Source organism: Petromyzon marinus, chromosome 17 (assembly GCF_048934315.1).
Source record: "Petromyzon marinus isolate PM22_M1 ecotype Great Lakes invasive population chromosome 17, UKy_Petmar_22M1.pri1.0, whole genome shotgun sequence".
NCBI classification, from domain to species: domain Eukaryota; kingdom Metazoa; phylum Chordata; class Hyperoartia; order Petromyzontiformes; family Petromyzontidae; genus Petromyzon; species Petromyzon marinus.
In genome coordinates this window covers 3,044,905-3,055,756 of record NC_133683.1, presented here as the reverse complement: position 1 = coordinate 3,055,756, position 10,852 = coordinate 3,044,905, and the positions used below count along the sequence as shown (strand labels likewise).

General features: G+C 50.1%; 1 protein-coding gene across 1 annotated transcript in view; it reads left to right on the top strand.

The window, feature by feature from the left end:
* The first annotated feature begins 284 nt into the window (after positions 1–284).
* Positions 285–10,852, top strand: part of LOC116937229 (uncharacterized) — a 41,451-nt gene continuing 30,883 nt past the window's right edge. The window contains exon 1 of the mRNA XM_076067741.1: positions 285–333. Coding sequence (XP_075923856.1) covers positions 285–333 — 49 coding nt within the window. The remainder of the gene's footprint in view (positions 334–10,852) is intronic.

Below are 10,852 nucleotides of genomic sequence, written 5' to 3'. Positions count from 1 at the left end.
GCAGGAGAGGAGTCGGCGCGCTGTGCATGAGCCAGGACATCCCGTGGGGCCAGGCTGGGCCGTCCCTCTCTTGTCCATCTGCGTGGCCGCTAGTGAACATCGGTCCCCAGGTGGCGACCCCTGCTGGTGCAGAGACGTTCTTCATGAGTCCCGAGTAGTTGATCGTGGTGGTGGTGGTGTTGGAGCCGTGGATGTCCGAACCCCCACGCCGAGATCCTCCGAGGAGTTCCACCATCGGCTGCGTGAGCAGCAGAACCACAGTGAGGACAGCCGTGAAGATCGCCATGGTGGTAGTGGCGAAGTTCTCTGAAGACCTCGAAGTGGAGGAGCAGCGTGGGGCGAGGTGGTTGCCTCTGCAGGAGCCGACTCCACTCTGGCCTCTGCCGTGACGTCACCGGGCCATGACGTCACCGTGATGTCAGAGCTTTCCACGGCTCTTTCGTCATTATAGCATTCCGCACGTGGCTGTGCAATAGAACATCACCACGTGATACACTACAACACTGTATTGTTTATAGAATTGTAATACAATACTAATTATTCACATCTGAGACACGAGTGACGCTCTAGATTCTGTGCGGATGGAGGAAGCCGCTGGGAGCAGCTGCGTCATTCTGGACGCTTCTGGCTGCCCCTGGCATCTGCTCGTAGCTACTGCCAGGGCTATAAAAGCAGCTGTGGTGCCGCCGCAGCGGAGCCGCTCCAGCGGAACCGCGCCCGCTACCGCGGCGCCATCACCTATGCCGCGGATTTCCCGCCACTCTCCCGGGGCCGGTGCCTTCTCAGACGTCCGCGTTTTGGCCCCTGCACAGTCGTGAGGCCGCTGCAGCAGGGCCACTCTGCCGAGGTCGTGGCCACCGCTGCAAAGCCGCCACCGGGGGATGTCGACGCCGACGCTGCGCACCCTCACCACCCCCCCCCCCCCACACACGAACGTACACACGCCCCACGTAGAGCCAGGAGGGGAGGTCACCCGGCTGATAGGTTTTTGTCCAGAAGTCCCTAGTGGGATCGAACCTCATGGTTTCCTGCGGCCGGGAAATTGGGCGATCCTCCCCCCTGTAGCTGACATGCACTGCGGCGCCGCGACCTGATATTAAAGTTGCATGGTCGCGGCAAGGGCCATCGAACCACCGCGAGTGGAGCCTCATACATGCACGGGTCAGTGGACTGGTAGCGGGAGAACAGAGAGCGGACGTCGGTGAGATCACTGCGGCGACGTCATCTGAGCTGGGATCCGGACATCGAAAGGGCGGGAGAATCCGAGCCCCTGATTGGACGGGAGGCCAAGGGTCGGAAAGAGCAAAAATTCCTTTGTTGTAGGTAGGATAAAAAGGGGGGGGGTCGGGGTAGCAGGGGGGTTCTTCTGGTTCAAGATCATCGCGGTCCCGGGAGCAGGAGAGTCAGCCATCCGAGACGTCCGTGAGACGTACTCCAGCATCGGCAGGCTCGTCGCCTCATTCCCTCACAGCGGTCAGTACATCGGGGAGAAGTAAGTACGAGTGAGAGAGGCGTAAGTTCAGCCGTTTTACATCCAGGATAGAGAGCGGGGCGAGCGGTAGGGGAAATCGACTCGTAGACCTCCGAGGGATAGGTTAGCGTCCACTGACCATACCATCACAGGTAAATAAAATTCGCTAGTGGGGGGAAAAACAACTGTGTTGCGTGGTCTTTTGGGAGCGTGAAGTGGAGGGCAGTGTGCGCTGGGTGTCTACGTGTATGCGCGGCTGTGCACCTCGAGACGAAGCGGGTGGTGTTTACGTGCCCGCACGATTGCCCACCATAGTGCTTAGCGATCGCGTACCTGGGTGGCGGTGCCGCGGTCACGCACCCGCACACGGGTCTGGTCGCGAGATAGCGAGTTAGAGCGCCGAGCGCGCGCGTATTCGCGCGACTGTTTGAGCCGGACCTTTAACTCAGAGCCAAGCGAGCGTCCCCAATCAGCGGCGCGCACGGCAGAAACCCTGCCCGCCCGTCCCCCGGCTCCAACCCCTTCGTGTGCGATTGGTTTGTTTAGGGGCAGAGGGTAGGGGCGTGTTTGTTATTGTCGGCACACGTGGAGCGCGGGTGGGAGGGAAACACGCGCCGCGCCTGTTTGTTTACGGGCGGGACGGAGATTTACTGGTGAGCGCGCTTACAGCCCCACCCCGCCTTTGCACAGTGTAACGCATCGCAAGCGCGGAGCGTACGAGCCGATAATTAAACTATGTAAACGCGGTCTACATCCCAGGCAGAGGTACAGGGGGGCGAGACGTTAGGGGTCGTTAGTCTGGACCTGAAGGAGCAGCCGGGGGGTAGCGGTGTGAGTGGAATGGGGGAGTCGGTGAGCAGCGGCCCCGACAATTCAGTGATGGCGGGGGACGGTAGCCCCCACACAGCTCCTGTAGCTGCACTGGCAGAACATCGGCGGAGGAGGGAGCAGCGCTCACAGCTGAAGCGAGCCTTACTGTGAAGCACATCAACAAGCATGGCCCTGAGTGTTTACTTCCCTGCGATGCACGTGATGGAGAGGAGCGTCTGGCCAGGCTGGCCGGTCTGGAACCCCCGCGGTGAAAGTCTCTTCCAGCAGCTGCAGCAAGACATGAGGAGCGAGATCGAGAGGATGGAGAGAATCTTCCGTGGAGTCGATCAGCTCAGCAGCCACACGCGGGCTCCGGGCAGCCTCGGAGACGCACTGCTGCAGGAGCCGGCCGTGAGCAGTGGGTTCCAGATTGAAGATCCACAGGAGCAAGGAGGCGGGTTTGTCGCGTCCCTGGACGTGCAGGACTTCTCCCCACAGGACCTGGCCGTGAAGGTGTCTGGAGACAAGCTGGTGGTGGCTGGACGGCGCGAGGTGAAGAGCGGAGAAGTCAGCAGCGTCAGCTACAGCCACAGCTGCCAGGAGTTCCACAGGGAGACGCAGCTGCCCAGGAACGTGGACCCGCAGAGCGTGAGCTGCTGCTTGACTGAAGACGGGAAGCTGAAGTTCAAGGCTCAGCGCCGCGCCCTCCCTGCAGCGGCCGAGAGGGTGGTGGTCATTGAGCAGCCAGCGACAGCGACTCCTGGCACGGCCTCTCAGTCCACTGGCACCACTCACGCGTAGAGTGGCGCCTGGAGGATCCATTCCAGCAACCTGCTTTATTGATGTTTTAATTGTATTGATATTTAGTTAAATCAGTTTCTTCTATCCACGCAATGTTCAGTAATATTTACGTGTTTCAGCGTTCACATTCAACTTCATTGGATTAGGTGTTTATTTTCCACAGTCTAATTTTCGAACTACTATAATATATACTGTTTGTGTGAATGGTAATGATGTTTGTTTTTTGTATTAAAATGCCTTTCAATTTCCTGTAACAGTTGCAACTGTTCTTTTTTTCTACATTGTGTTTGTTTCATCGTTACTGTGGATCAGAGTTCTGGACACAGAATTCCCCAAAACTAAGACAACCGGTAACGCGGCCTCATTGCTCCCTGTCCGTGACAACTCCCAAGGTGCCCGCCTCACGCCGTCGGCCCTGCCGAGTCACTCTGAACTCAGAATCTGGGATTGGCTTGCAATGATCTAAGATCAATCTTACCACTTCACATTTCACTTGTATCATCCTTCAATTGGTAGTAAATCCGTCGCTAAGGAATTGGCCCTCAAATCGTGGGGACAATCGTACCACAGAAAAATTAGTTTCCATTTAATGTTTGCGGCACAGAGAATGTAACTAGTTACATGATAACATCGCTGCTGTAGCAGTGTAAGTCACGCTGCTATTAAAATATTCTATGTCTCGAGTTTCCTGGCTGGCTGCTGGCTGTGCTTCTCTCCACCCCAACAATAACTCCGTTGTTAGTGGGTGCAGGAGACAATAGGGACACCAACAAGGTGGGAATAACCAGAACAGTATTTGAAGACTCACACGGTTAATTTAAAATTTCACTTTCAATGTATGCGACAATTAACGTCATTATTTTTGACAAAATAACTTGTTTTATCCTAGAGAATTAGAAACTAAAGCTGAAGACATTAAACTAGCGCAATTAAAATGTACGATTGATTGTAAAGTTAGCAAAATAAATAAATGATCTAATTCATATACTATATTCTTGGTTCTTTCGGTAAAGTCACCAAGAAGGGAAACAATACATTAATAAATATATAAAACAATAAAATTCTCACAAATCAAAATTCATATACTGTTGATTTATTCACTCCATCTCCGCACTTGACACTGCCGGTTGTGTTCCCTCCTTAGCTCCCATTCCCACGTTAGTCTCGACCACCGGCCGTCATCACTTCAAGTTGTGTGTCCTGCCTCACCCCACCTTTCTAAACTAAAATTACGTCCTTAATTTGCATATGATGTCCAATTGATTTGTCCGTCTTCCAGTATCAGTGTAATTCTTAGGATGTGCATCATCTCTACGCTTCCTTGTGCATTTCTAAACATTGGTTCTATTTTCCGTTTGTGATGAATCTGTTTGAAAAAAACGTTGTGCTTAAGGTATATGGCTCAGTTACGTTTCATTATTAAGTTAAGATAACAATAAGCACTTTGTTCTGCCCTGATACGCCTCTCTTAATCATTTTCATTCCTCTTCCCTTCAACAACCGCCCTACGTGTAGATGCACTTCTGTGTTTTCAAAGCTGTGTCCCTGTTCTTTTTGCGTTCAGTTTGTTATTCACCCGCACCTCCAGTAAAGCATGGTTGGCTGCGTACGGTGCGAAAGAAGTTCACCATGCAAACATACGCTGCGTTTAAAAATTATTCTACTGACTGCAGACCAAACCTGGACAGATTTCTCAATACGAGTGCAATATCGAGGGTACAGATCAATGCCACCTGAACACAGATGCTAATTCCCGGACGGGTTGCAACTCTAGCCATGCCCATGCAAAAATACACAACATCTTGACCATGAATCGCCTATGCGGCAGATTAAATGTCAAGCATTTAACATTGAATTCCGATCTACTTTTGTTCGTTTTGATTTATTTTGGCGCAGCTTCAAGTAAGTCTTTTTGATATAATTATTGTATTGTCATTTACTGTATAATTATGATAATAGACCAAGCACTGAGACATTGCCCAGGGTTGGTCTACAATCGAAAAGGTGGCAACCCCATAGCACACCCTCCTGTTCCAGTGTTAACACATCGTATGTTTGTATCTTGAACTTCTTTCGCACCGTACGTAGCGCACCGTGCTAATCGGAGGTATGAGGTGAGCGGGAATCGAACTCGTGTAGTCGGGGTTCGTAGCGCAGCGTGCTAAACGCTAAACGCTGCGCCACCGCTCCCCCCACCACACACGCGCACAGCAGCTCCAGAGAGCAGCTTTTGGGTCAGAGGTAGCCACATTGCACTGGGGCCGTCCATAAATGACGTCACACACCGAGGGGGGGGGGAGGTCAGACATTTGTGACGATGTGTGACGAGGGGGGGGGGGGGTTTGAGAAATGTGACGTCACCTCAAAATGCGCAACTTTAATTAAATATAGACAACACGTTCTACATAATTAAATAGGCTTTTTAACAAATCTTTTCTCCTACAACATCAGAGTGCAGCGCCACATTAAATACGCACTACAATGACGATAGTTTAAAGCGATGTGAAACATGTATTTTTGGGGAGGGGCGGCGCACAGCTTTGTGACGTCATATTTGAGGGGGGGGGTCTGACTTTTTGTGACGCCGTGTGACGATGGAGGGGGGGTCAAAAATCGTCCAAAATCGCGTGACGTCATTTATGGACGCCTCCACAGCGAGAAATAGAGCAACAAACCGAACCCACGTACAGCGAGGGTAGCCCTGCCTGGTTTATCATTAATTAATCTCCAGTTAAGTCACAAACGACTCTCTTAGAGCCGAAGGCGCGATCCAGTATCACGTTGGCATGCCGTGTCAACCCGTGCGGGTTACCCCGTATTCGTGTACAGGGAGATTGAGTTTTCAGGTTCATACGGCTTACTACAGCCGTTTCAAAACGGGCAAACCAATGTTTTGTTTGATGGGACTTTGTAGGATGAACGTTGAGATTTGTAAGGGGCACGGGGTGACCAATAAGGTCTGAATTGGTCTGTAATAAGAGAGGCAATGGTTAGGGGTTGACAGGTGTGCGTTGGCACTGCGTGCCACGTCGCGTTGTCATACAGCTGACACTCCGATGAGCAATGATGCGGCGACGCACGGTGCCAATGGGGCCGTCCATAAATGACGTCACGAGATTTCTGACGATTTTTCACCCCCCCCCCCCCATCGTCACGCGGCGTCACAAAAAGTCAGACCCCCCATCAAATGTGACGTCACAAAGTTTTGCCCACCCCCTAAAAAAAATAAAACATGTTTCAAATCGCTTTAAACTATTGTCATTGTAGTGCGTATTTAACGTGGCGCTGCACTCTGATGTTGTAGGAGAAAACATTTATTAAAAAGTCTATTTAATTAAGTAGAACGTGTTGTCTATATTCATTTAAAATTGCGCATTATGATGTGACGTCACATTTCTCAAACCCCCCCCCCCCTCGTCACAAATGTCTGAACCCTCCCCCCCCAGGTGCGTGACGTCATTTATGAACGGCCCCAAAAAGTTCAACATTCGTGCGTATCCGCCGTGATGTGGGGCGAAGTTTAATTCTAATCTTATTATCCGCGATGCCTGCAGGATTAGCTTTTTCATTCTTCGTCTGCCAAAGCAGATGATTAATGAGAATATTGATGAGATTTCCCCCAGCGCATATTGGCTGTGGAAGGGCTGTTTAAGACCCGCGGTGAACCCGCTCATCTCCACGTATCGGCATGAAATGAAAAATCGCGGATTTTAGGAAGCGCGTTCGTTTCAAGTGGATGCTTGTTGTCAACACCGCCACATTGACAGCACTCGCAACCATCCCATACTCAATTGAAAACTCTTCTTAAGTAATTGCTTATTGTGTTTAGTTTCTTGTCCTTACCTCATACCTCTGATTAGCACGGTGGGCTACGTACGGTGCGAAAGAAGTTCAAGATACAAATATACGATGTGTTAACACTGGAACACGAGGGTGTGCTATGGGGTTGCCACCTTTTCGATTGTAGACCAATCCTGGGCAATGTCTCAGTGCTTGGTCTATTATCATAATTATACAGTAAATGACAATACAATAATTATATCAAAAAGACTTACTTGAAACTGCGCCAAAATAAATCAAAACGAACAAAAGTAGATCGGAATTCAATGTTAAATGCTTGACATTTAATCTGCCGCATAGGCGATTCATGGTCAAGATGTTGTGTATGTTTGCATGGGCATGGCTAGAGTTGCCACCCATCCGGGAATTAGCATCTGTGTTCAGGTGGTATTGATCTGTACCCTCGATATTGCACTCGTATTGAGAAATATGTCCAGGATTGGTCTGCAGTCAGTAGAATAATTTTTCAAACGCAGCGTATGTTTGCATGGTGAACTTCTTTCGCACCGTACGCAGCCAACCATGCTTTAATTGGAGGTGCGGGGGAATGACAAACTGAACGCAAAAAGAACAGGGACACAGCCTTGAAAACACAGAAGTGCATTGACACGTAGGGCGGTTGTTGAATGGGAAGAGGAATGAAAATGATTAAGAGAGGCGTATCAGGGCAGAGCAAAGTGCTTATTGTTATCTTAACTTAATAATGAAACATATCTGAGCCATATGCCTTAAGCAGAACGTTTTTTTTTTTCAAACAGATGCATCACAAACGGAAAATAGAACCAATGTTTAGAAATGCAGAAGGAAGCGTAGAGATGATGCACATCCAAAGAATTACACTGATACTGGAAGACGGACACGTCAATTGGACATCATATGCAAATTAAGGACGTAATTTTAGTTTAGAAAGGTGGGGTGAGGCAGGACACACAACTTGAAGTGATGACGGCAGGTGGTCGAGACTAACGTGGGAATGGGAGCTAAGGAGGAACACAACCGGCAGTGTCAAGTGCGGAGACGGAGGGAATAAATCAACGTTATATGAATTTTGATTTGTGAGAATTTTATTGTGTTATATCTTTGTTATTTTATTGTTTCCCTTCTACGTGATTTTACCGAAAGAACCAAGTATATAGTATATGAATTAGATCATTTATTTTGCTAACCTTACAATTAATCGTACATTTTAATTGTACCAGTTTAATGTCAATTCTTTACAGCGATACACTTAATCCAAAGAAGTTGAATGTGAACGCTGAAACACGTAAATATTACTGAACATAGTGTGGATAGAAGAAACTGCTCTTTGGTTTTTTCGGTAAAGTCACGTAGAAATAAGAAATAATAAAATAAAATTTCAGAATAGCATACGACGTTTCGATTGCAACGCAAGCAATCATCATCAGGTATAGAATAGCTAAATTTAAGAGAGAGGAAACAGAGAGATGGAGAAGCACGTCAAATTGAACAAGATTTAGTAAAGTTTGGAAACAATAATATGCAGCACAGAGGGTCGGTCAAACTAAATATCCACACAATTGAAACATCAATAAAGCAGGTTGCTGCTCCAGGCGCTACTCTACGCGTGAGTGGTGCCAGTGGACTGAGAGGCCGTGCCAGGAGTCGCTTTCGCTGGCTGCTCAATGACCACCACCCTCTCGGCCGCTGCAGGGAGGGCGCGGCGCTGAGCCTTGAACTTCAGCTTCCCGTCTTCAGTCAAGCAGCAGCTCACGCTCTGCGGGTCCACGTCCCTGGGCAGCTGCGTCTCCCTGTGGAACTCCTGGCACCTGTGACTGTAGCTGCCGCTGCTGACTTCTCCGCTCTTCACCTCGCGCCGTCCGGCCACCACCAGCTTGTCTCCAGACACCTTCACGGCCAGGTCCTGTGGGGAGAAGTCCTGCACGTCCAGGGACGCGACAAACCCGCCTCCCTGCTCCTGTGGATTTTCAATCTGGAACCCACTGCTCACGGCCGGCTGCTGCAACAGTGCGTCTCCGAGGCTACCCGGAGCCCGCGTGTGGCTGCTGAGCTGATCGACTCCACGGAAGATTCTCTCCATCCTCTCGATCTCGCTCCTCTTGTCTCGCTGCAGCTGCTGGAAGAGACTTTCACCGCGGGGGTTCCAGACCGGCCAGCCTGGCCAGACGCTCCTCTCCATGACGTGCATCGCAGGGAAGTAAACACTGAGGGCCATGCTTGTTGATGTGCTTCACAGTGAGGCTCGCTTCAGCTGTGAGCGCTGCTCCTTCCTCTGCCGATGTTCTGCCAGTGCAGCTACAGGAGCTGCTTTTATAGCCCTGGCAGTAGCTACGAGCAGATTCCAGGGGAGCCAGAAGCGTCCAGAATGACGCAGCTGCTCCCAGGGCTTCCCTCATCCACAGCAAATAGCAGTGACTCAAACCTGGGGTTCAGCTGTGTGACGCCTTCTCTAAACTAGCACATCAACAAGCATGGCCCTGAGTGTTTACTTCCCTGCGATGCACGTGAAGGAGAGGAACGTCTGGCCAGGCTGGCCGGTCTGGAACCCCCGCGGTGAAAGTCTCTTCCAGCAGCTGCAGCGAGACATGAGGAGCGAGATTGAGAGGATGGAGAGAATCTTCCGTGGAGTCGATCAGCTCAGCAGCCACACGCGGGCTCCGGGCAGCCTCGGAGACGCACTGCTGCAGCAGCCGGCCGTGAGCAGTGGGTTCCAGATTGAAGATCCACAGGAGCAGGGAGGCGGGTTTGTCGCGTCCCTGGACGTGCAGGACTTCTCCCCACAGGACCTGGCCATGAAGGTGTCTGGAGACAAGCTGGTGGTGGCCGGACGGCGCGAGGTGAAGAGCGGAGAAGTCAGCAGCGGCAGCTACAGCCACAGCTGCCAGGAGTTCCACAGGGAGACGCAGCTGCCCAGGGACGTGGACCCGCAGAGCGTGAGCTGCTGCTTGACTGAAGACGGGAAGCTGAAGTTCAAGGCTCAGCGCCGCGCCCTCCCTGCAGCGGCCGAGAGGGTGGTGGTCATTGAGCAGCCAGCGACAGCGACTCCTGGCACGGCCTCTCAGTCCACTGGCACCACTCACGCGTAGAGTGGCGCCTGGAGCATCCATTCCAGCAGCCTGCTTTATTGATGTTTCAATTGTATGGATATTTAGATAAATCAGTTTCTTCTATCCACGCTATGTTCAGTAATATTTACGTGTTTCAGCGTTCACATTCAACTTCATTGGATTAAGTGTATCGCTGTAAAGGATTGTGAAATCGTATCGCTTCGTTTTAATTTGCCATTACACGTTCATATATTGCAATAAGATAATGATGAATGTTATCTTCAATTATTTTTCATCATTACACATGACTATTTTGCACAGTCTAATTTTCGAACTACTATAATACTATAGTGTTTGTGTGAATGGTAAATGATGTTTTTTTTTGTAATAAAATGCCTTTCAATTTCCTGCAACAGTTGCAACTGTTCTTTTTTCTACATTGTGTTTGTTTCATCGTTACTGTGGATCAGAGTTCTGGACACAGAATTCCCCAAAACTAAGACAACCGGTAACGTGGCCTCATTGCTCCCTGTCCGTGACAACTCCCAAGGTACCAGGCTCACGCCGTCGGCCCTGTCGAGTCACTCCGCACTCAGAATTTGGGATTGGCTTGCAATTGTCTATGATCAATCTTACCACTTCACATTTCACTTGTATTATCCTTCAATTAGTAGTTAATCCTTCGCTAAGGAATTGGTCCTCAAATCGTGGGGACAAGCCTACCACAGAAAAATTTGTTGCCATTTAATGTTTGCGACACAGAGAATGCAAATAGTTACATGACAACATCGCTGCTGTAGCAGTGTAAGTCACGCTGCTATTAAAATATTCTATGTCTCGAGTTTCCTGGCTGGCTGCTGGCTGTGCTTCTCTCCACCCCAACAATAACTCCGTTGTTAGTGGG